The sequence below is a fragment of the Pteropus vampyrus genome, unplaced genomic scaffold (genome assembly GCF_000151845.1).
Source record: "Pteropus vampyrus isolate Shadow unplaced genomic scaffold, Pvam_2.0 Scaffold35, whole genome shotgun sequence".
NCBI lineage: Eukaryota > Metazoa > Chordata > Mammalia > Chiroptera > Pteropodidae > Pteropus > Pteropus vampyrus.
In genome coordinates, this window is record NW_011888816.1 from 478549 (window position 1) to 486816 (window position 8268).

Sequence of the window (8268 nt, forward strand, 5' to 3'; positions counted from 1 at the left end):
GGGACAGGTTGGACGAGAGCCACGTGGTGTCCAGAACTCAACACAGAGCCCAGTTCCGGTGCTGGGCAGATCCCATGAGGGCCCAAGCGCGTCGTCCTCACAGCCTTTGCTCGTCTGGTCCCCAGGGTCTGTGGCCGCGTGTTCTGTTACTACTGTTGCAACAACTACGTCGTGACGAAGCAGAGCGGCAGGAAGGAGCGCTGCTGCCGAGCCTGCTTCCAGAAGCTCGGCGAGGGCCCCGGCTCCCCCGACAGCACCAGCTCGGGCACCAGCCAGGGAGAGCCCAGCCCCGCACTGTCCCCGGCCCACGCTGGGCCCCAGGCCGCCGGAGGCCAAGGTCAGGGTCCTGCTGCTGCCCTCCGTGTTCTGTAGGCTCCACTCCCACCTCGCTCCCCCATCGTGGCTCGTTAGCTGTAACCAGCGTAATTCAGCGTTTTCCGAACCTAGGCTTTACAGAAGTGCTAAAAATATAGTGCCACCAGTCTGAGACTTTCTTTTTGATGTAATTAGGCTTGAAAGAGAATTGAAAAGGGAACAATTCTCTCCCTGTATGATTTAGTGTTGTTTAACATGAGCTCTGTGTACCTCTTAGCTCACACACTACCCGTGGAGCGTCCTCCACGCCCTGGACAACGCCGTCTCCCACAGCCCAGCCCAATATCCCGCGCTCTTTCCCAGTGGCCCAGGGGACAGCCGCATCCTTCCCTCCACGCCCCCCTACCCCCACCCCATGGCTCACGTGCTCCCTCAGTGGCCGGGGGGATGTGTTCGCCTTCGTGTCCTTTCACTTAGCTCAGTGAAAAGAAGCAGCATTTAGTTCCTGCTGCTCCAAGCTCGGCCTAGCAGAGCGGTCCAGCCTGCCCTCTGGGACCGGACTGTGGATGCCCTGGAGGCAGAGCTGAGACGGCAGGGGCAGAGGCGAGTCCCATCTTCGCTCAGGCATCACGGCCTCCTGCAGGTGGGCCCTCTGGACTCTTCCTTGGCCTCTGCCTGGATCCAGGGCAGCCGGCCTTCCGAAGTGCTGTCCGCTCTCCTTTTGTCTAACTCATCAAGGTCGGCAGGCCCCACCACTCACGCCGGCTCCAGAGAGCTGCTCGGGTGGGGACACGGACTTCACACCGTTTTAGCATATCTTAAAACCTTTGCTGATTAAACAAACTTTTTTGATTATTGAATTTCGGGGGTCTTTATATATTCTAGATACAAATTATTTACAGCTATGCATTTTACAGATATTTCCTCTCGGTCTATAGCCTATCTTTTCATTTTCTTTCAAAGAGCAGAAATGGTTTTCATAGAGCAGATATTGATAATCTCGATGAAGTCCAGCCTTTCAGTTTTTTTTCTCATGGATCAGATTTTTTCTTTTCTTCTAGTGGCATATATATTTAACCCAAGGACTCGAAGATCTTCCTTTTTTCTACAAGTTTTATAGTTTTAGGTTGCACAGTTAGGTCTCTGAACCATTTTGAGTTCATTTTTGTATATGATGCAAGCTCTTTGTAGAGATTCACCTTTATTTTGCACATGTCTAATTGTTTTAATACCATTAGCTTAAGAGTATTACTTTCCTAGAGAATTGTCTTTGCATCTTTGTCAAAAATCAGTTGCCCTTACATACGTGGGTCTGTATCTGGACTTTGTTTTCTGTTCTATTTATCCATCCGTGTGCTCTTTCTTTTACCAGGAAATAATACGGCAGTTAGAGTTATCAGAGTTTTATAATGAGTCTTAAAATTGGGTAGAGTTTTGTTCTTTATCAAGGCCCTTTGCTTTTTCACATAAATTTTAGAATCATTTTGTCAGTTTCTATTCAATATTCTGGTGAAATTTTGATGGAGATTACATTGAATCTCTAGATCAGTTTGAGGAGACTTGATATCCTAACACAGCTGAGTCTTCCAGTCCATGAACGTAGTATAGTATAGCTCTCCATTTAGTGAGGTCTTTTTTGATTTCTGTCAGTGGACATCGTTTTGAGTCCCTTGTGCTCATTTTCCCTTCCCTCTTCCTCCTTCCTTCCCTCTGCCAGTCTCCGAAGGCAGGTTGAGGAGTGTGGCTGGGTCTATGGAAAGAAACCAATCCTGGGCCCCTTTTTCAGCCTGTGCCCCAAGCCCCCCCGTATGCAGACCAGATAAGAGGAAGAACGTTCCTTCTGAAGCATGGCCTGTCCCAGTAGCCACGTGGCAGGGCCAGCGAGGCACTGGTAGCTCATATGAACTCATCGTCTTGCTAAACGGCCCAGGGATCTTGCCTTGTCCTAACTCACTGACGAGTGCTCCAGCAGTGGCAGAGCGTGGCGCTCTGCCAGAGTGCTGACGTCACTCGTTTCGATTTTTGACATTTCCTGTCTCTTTATCTGTTTGCCTTCTTCCCTCCCTCCCTCCCTCTCATCTGTCTTTTCCTCCTTCCTTCTTCCTCTCTTTCACCTCAGACCTGCAATCACATTTTCCATGCCACGTGCAAGAGAGTGCTTTTGGGTGGGCGACTGGCACAGGGGCCTGCGTACGGCATTCTCCCTACCGAGTGGCCCGCAAAGTCGGACACAAGCCCCCCGGGTAGAGCACAGTGGTGGTTGTCACTCCTTGAGCAGAGCCAGGGGCTTTCCCACCCCCGCCCCTCGGTGGGTCGGGATGACAGGGCAGGTCCCACAGGCTCCTGTTTTCAGAGAGGCCTGAGGAGGTAGGTGGTGTCCATGTCTTATGGCTCAGGGATTCAGCAGCACAGAAGTGTGTTTACTGTTCTATTCTGGTGAGGTTCTGATAAAGTTATTTTCCTTCCAAATAAGGCTCCTCAGAGACTGTGTAAGAACTCGGAACCTCTCTCAGCCCTGACCGAGGGGCTTAAGAAAAGTCTCTTAAGGTAGACAGCCCGTTTCACCTGTAGTCCCCTCCTTGGCTCTCCTGGAACATTCCAGCAGACACTCCTCTCACATCAGGACAGAAGAGCTGCCGTGTGAGCGAGCCAAACTGAGCATAACCGTGCGTGTTTCTCTTCTCTCCTGATCCGCCTCCGCGGTCCAGGTGCAAACACGGACTGCAGGCCTCCAGATGACGTCGTGTTCGACATCATCACAGATGAGGAGTTGTGCCAGATACAGGAGGCCGGCTCCTCCCTGCCTGAAACACCCACCGAAACGGATTCTTTTGACCCAAACGTGGCTGAACAGTGAGTAGATGTCATCTCCATGTGCTGAGTGCTCATTAAATGCCTGGCCCCCGTGCTTTTGTATCAAAGGACCAAGGTCGTGTGAAGCAGGAGTGGCTGTCTTTGCTTAGGGAAGGTGCCTCAGAGCAGTGCCCGGCGTGGGGCGGCCCTTCAGGGCTCGGGGCATGGTCAGTGTTGAGCCTTTTCAGAGAGCTCGCGGGAATGTCCGTGGTCCCCCGATTTCAGCATCTCCCTCCGGCCTTTCTTGGCTTGAGCAACTACATTAATCTGCTCAGGCCACCATAACAAAATACCTCCCACCCAGTGGATTAAACCAGTTTATTTTCTCACAGTCTGGAGACTGGAAGTCCCAGGTCAAGGTGTCGGTTCGGTTTCCTCCGAGGCCTCTCTCCTTGGCTTGTGGACTGCCACTGTCTTGCCACCTCTTCACATGGTCACCCCTCAGTGCACGTGCACCCTCGGTGTCCCTGTGTCCCTGTCTCCTCTTATAAGGACACCGCTCAGATTGGGTTGGGGCCCACCCTCATGGTCTCATGTCAATCAAATTGCTTCTTTAAAGGCCTTATCTCCAAACACAGCCAGTTCGAAGCCCCTGGGGGTTGGGACACCAGCACAGGAGCGAGGAGGGGACGCAGTTCTGCTGTCAGAGCCGCCCCTGCCACCACCCTTGCCCACGCTCAGAACAGCGACTACTCTGGGGACCCCGTTGACCCTTGGGAAGCACTGGTCAGGCTCAGCGACGACGCCCTGGGAAGGGAAGCTCGGATTTCGTCTCACTTGTCTCAGGGAGACGTGGTCTCAGAAGTCCCTTTACCTCCTGAGAAGCCACCCTGGGGCCCCACCTTTGGAAAAGCGGTAAACATGTCGGCAGGTCCATTACCTCGCGCTCTGCAGAACCTCGGGAACTGTCCCCTTCCCCAGCCTGTGCCGTGCCTACTGCCGGCGTCTTGTGCTGCTCTTAGTCAGGGACCCACCGAACCCTCCGGTGCCGCACGTGACAGCTGACTGTGCCGCTTCGCCATGGCCCTCTGCTGTCTGGGCTGTTTTTCAGAAAGATTAGTGAGGAGAGTTTTTCCAGTTTCTGACTATATACAGCAACTGCACAAAGTGCCAACGTAGTCAATGTCAAGTTTATGCCATGGGACGCGTAGGAAGAGGTCGGGTTCCCCTCCACGGCAGCCTTGCCGGCCATTGCTCAGCCCCTGGAGTCTGGCCGAAATCCAGTTTCTGCAGCAGAGCTCTGGCTGTTCAGAAGCTCCAGAAAGAATTAGCATGGCTCCCAGGTCCAGACGTTTCTTGACTCACTTTTCATTCCGTTAGGGAGTTTCGTTTGCTCATGCTGACTCGTATCGAAATCTCTGTTCCTGTCTTCCTGCCCAGAATTGAGAGGAGGGCTGGGATTGGCCTGTCAGATATGTCACCCAGGCCTTCTGCTACATGGGGGACATACATTTACTCTTCCTGGGGTCCTCAGCACAGAGACTTGAGGCTTAAGTGTACCTGCGTATCCTGCGTTCTCTTACTAGAGAGGAACTGAGCTTACCGTGTCGTGGCCTCATGGGTAAAGCCAGCCCGATCACCCCACCCAAGAAAGCCCCCGCTCACTGTCTGTGCTGTGACTTGGGGCCTTTTCTTTTCCTTCTGGAAGATCCCACCTCGGAAGCCTTCCCTGACTGCGTTAGCCTGCAGTGTGGCCCCCACCCCCCATGGCCCACGGGTCTCCAGGGCATGCTCCGTTCCATCCGCACTGAGTCACTCTGCCGTCCTCCCCTGCCCACCCTTTACTGACCGCGCCTCGAATCCCAGCCAGGTGGGTAGGTGGTCAGGGGAGCAAGACTTCGGGGTCTGGGAGGACAGCCTGTGGCTGCAGCCCACGAGAGAAAGTGACCCCCCTGCAGCTGCCATTCTCTCAGCTTCCGCTTTCCCAGCAGGAACAAAAACAGGTGTTCTGACCACTGACAAAGGGCCGTGGTTTTGGTCACGGGAAATCAGGAAGTGTTCCGGGGACAGGAGACCCAGCATGCCGGCCCAAGGCCTGCAAGCTGGACCCACGGCTGACAGGCGCAGGGAGCCTCCTGCAGCCCCCTCTCTCGGTCTGCCCGGGTGAAGAGCCGGCCCTCCCGTCGGTTAAGGCCTCGTCACACGCCTTGTGTATTAGCTTGTTCTCGTGTTCTTTTTCTTCCTGAGTTTAAGACTGGTCAAAAGCACCAGGAGTGAGAAAGTGTGGGCGGTGCAGTCCTAGAAGTGCGTGAGCATCCCTGACAGAAACTTGGAGAAAGAAATCAAGTCCAGAGTCAGAAGCGGTCCAGAAGGGATTAAGAGCTGTGCAAGTCCAGGTACACGGGGAAGAAGGCTGCTTGGGGCCAGTGTTATCGAAGGCCACTCCGTCGAGCATCGTCCCTGTGCCAGCAGCTTTTGCACGTGGCCTCACTTGGTCCCTGTCCAGCCTTTCAAGGACTAGGGGTTAAGGTCCCCATTTTACTTCAGGTGAAGGCACCCGGTCTCAGGAGGCCACATAATTTGCTCCAGGTCACATGGTTTTGAGCCCAGAGTGCGTCTCTCCAGCCTTCAGGCTTGCAGTTCGCTTCGAAGAGGACAGCTGTCTTCGCCAGGTCCCCACTGCCCATCCGCGCGGCAGAGACCTGCCCGCCTTCCCTGCCCCCACGTCTGCTCCCCCGGCACACGTGCATTCTTAGGGCTGCCAGAGTCGTCTGCCCTGCTCCCCGGCAGTGGTGGGACAGGAAGAGCTCTCAAAATCCAGGCTTTTAGAGAGACCCAGCAGGATGCCGCAGACTCCCTGAGTCGCCTCCCAGTTGTCCCGTGTCGCCCACCCCCCTTTCTCGAACATGGCTCAGAGCTAGAGCTAGGGTGTGTGTGTGTGAAGCAGGAACACAGCCCGTCACCTCAGGTGAAAGGTGCTATTCCTCAGAACTGTCCACGCATGACTACACACCCCTCCCACACTCATCCAGACCCACCCTCAGCCATCTCCACTGACCAGATGTCCGAACAGTCTCAGGGCTGAGGTGGCAGGCAGGGAAAGAAAGCTGTGGCAGCCAGTGGCGGGGCCGGACCCGGGGTCCCTTGGCCTCCGCTCAGCTTCGTCCCGGTCCTGGCCTCCTCCAGCCCTGCCGCCCCTTCTCATTACCAGGCGGACAGGCCGTGCGGTGACGAAGAGCCAGGGCACCAGGATACGCTCCTCGTGGTCCCATCCCGCTCTACCACCTCCAGGGTCCGTGGCTTTGGGCACCGTGGCCCCTGAACTCAGCTCCCTCCCCTGCACGGAAGAGGCGGGACAGCCCCTCCGCGCCCCCAGGGGTCTTGGGATTCGAGGAGAATGACATGCACAGAGCATGCAGCCCGCTGCCCGTCCCTGGGAGGTGCACTGGTTTCGTGACGTGGTACCCGCGGCGTGATGTGCGGGGCTGAGCTGGGCACGTCCGCTGCTGCGTGTCCTCTGCCTTCCATCTAGTAGCTCACTTGTCTCCTCTGAGGGGAGTCACTCCAGGTGCCTGGGCGATGCTGAGCTGAAGCTCGCCCACAGACACTGTTTCCGGCCCACAGAGCACCTTCGCCAACAAGTGCTTTAGAACTGGTGCTTCGTTGTCAGAATGCTGTGGGGAGCTATGGTGGACTTGTCACCTACTAGGACATTGATGTTGCCATGTCAGAAACACGAGCAGGATATGGTCACAATGGTAAAGTTTAGAAACCCACCTTGTACTTGGGTTACCCCAGCATCTCCGCCTTCAGATGGGTACAGAGCCAGCGGGCACCGTGGGCCCATCAGCTGCGTGAAGCCTCTCACCCAGCCCTGGGGGCAGTGGGGAGGCTGTCCTTCGGGATTTTGGCGCTCGCTCTGTTCTGTGAGTCTCTCTGAACCAGTTTCCTCCTCTGAAAAAGGAGGTGATACTGCCAGGTGTCCTGCACCACAGCCGGGAGGACCGCAGAGGACTGGGCACATGGAAGGGGGTGCCGCCTGAGCGCCCCGACACGCCTGGGCCCCGCACTCTTTGCTTTGCCTCCATCCCTCCAGTCGGGGCGCTTCAAGTTTCTCTCCCAGAATGCTAACAGGTCACCTGGGCTTCTCCTAGGCAGCCTCGGGAACCAGGGTCACCCCGTGCTCATGTCGGACACTGTGGCTGCCCATGGTCTCTAACCACCGCCCAAGGTGTTGGGAACATGGTCCAGGAGGAGCACAACTTTACCCCCGAGACCCTGGGCCGCACCCAGGGCAGACGGACTGCAGGGTCCACACCCAGCCTGGCCCCTCCCCCAGTGTTCCCTGCACCACAGGCCTCTCGCATCATGCACTGGTGTGCGTGAGCAGAGGGGCGAGCGAGCGGAGGTGGAGAACTTGTCCTTCAGGGGCTGCTATGTGGACGAAAGGAAGCCAAGAAGCAAAAGCTCTCTGTGACCGACACGGGCTGTGCCGGTGTCTGTTGCCAGTGATGGTGTGTACCCAGGGGAGGGGCTGGAAAGTCAGATACTCCCAGGTGTCGCAGGTAAGGGCCCAGCTTACCTGCGTAGGAGCAGCAAGTGACTGAGGAGGCAGAGAAGGCGAAGGAAGGTGCAGCGGTGCAGGCAGGTTTCCCTAAACCGAAGGGCCAGTGCGGAGCCTTTTTGCAGGGAGCCTGGGGAGAGGGACTGGGGCACAGCCTGGCAGGTGCTGGTTCGACTCAGCCAGGCAGGCACCTAGTCAGGGCGAAGCCAGTGGTCCCCGTAGCTGCCCCTCTGTTGCCACCACCAGGCTGCCCCCAGCTTGCCCCTCAGGGCGCACGGTCCATGCCTCACCAGCACCCCGTGGAGGGAGGGCCGTCCTCACTCTGTGGAGGCGAAATGGGGTTGGGGAGGCTGTGTACTTTGCCCAAGGAGACACAGGTGGAGCTGTCACCGAGCCGGCGTCTGAGTGGCCCAGAGCCCTGCTTTCTGCATCCCACGCACTGTTACCCTCTGTGGGACACGTGGAGACGCTACAGGGCCCTGGCTCTCCGACTCTTCACTTCATTTTCCCAGTTAGGGCCTTTGCCTCTTGGGACACTGTCAGGGAAGTCGGGGGCCTGGCAGCCCCTCTGTCAGAAGTGCTCGACCTAAGTAAGG

At 56.4% G+C, this 8268-nt stretch overlaps 1 protein-coding gene across 1 annotated transcript in view; it reads left to right on the forward strand.

The window, feature by feature from the left end:
* FYCO1 (FYVE and coiled-coil domain containing 1) overlaps positions 1 to 8268 on the forward strand; it is an 87631-nt gene that overhangs the window by 41221 nt on the left and 38142 nt on the right. The window contains exon 13 of the mRNA XM_023529021.1: positions 3024 to 3168. Coding sequence (XP_023384789.1) covers positions 3024 to 3168 — 145 coding nt within the window. The remainder of the gene's footprint in view (positions 1 to 3023; positions 3169 to 8268) is intronic.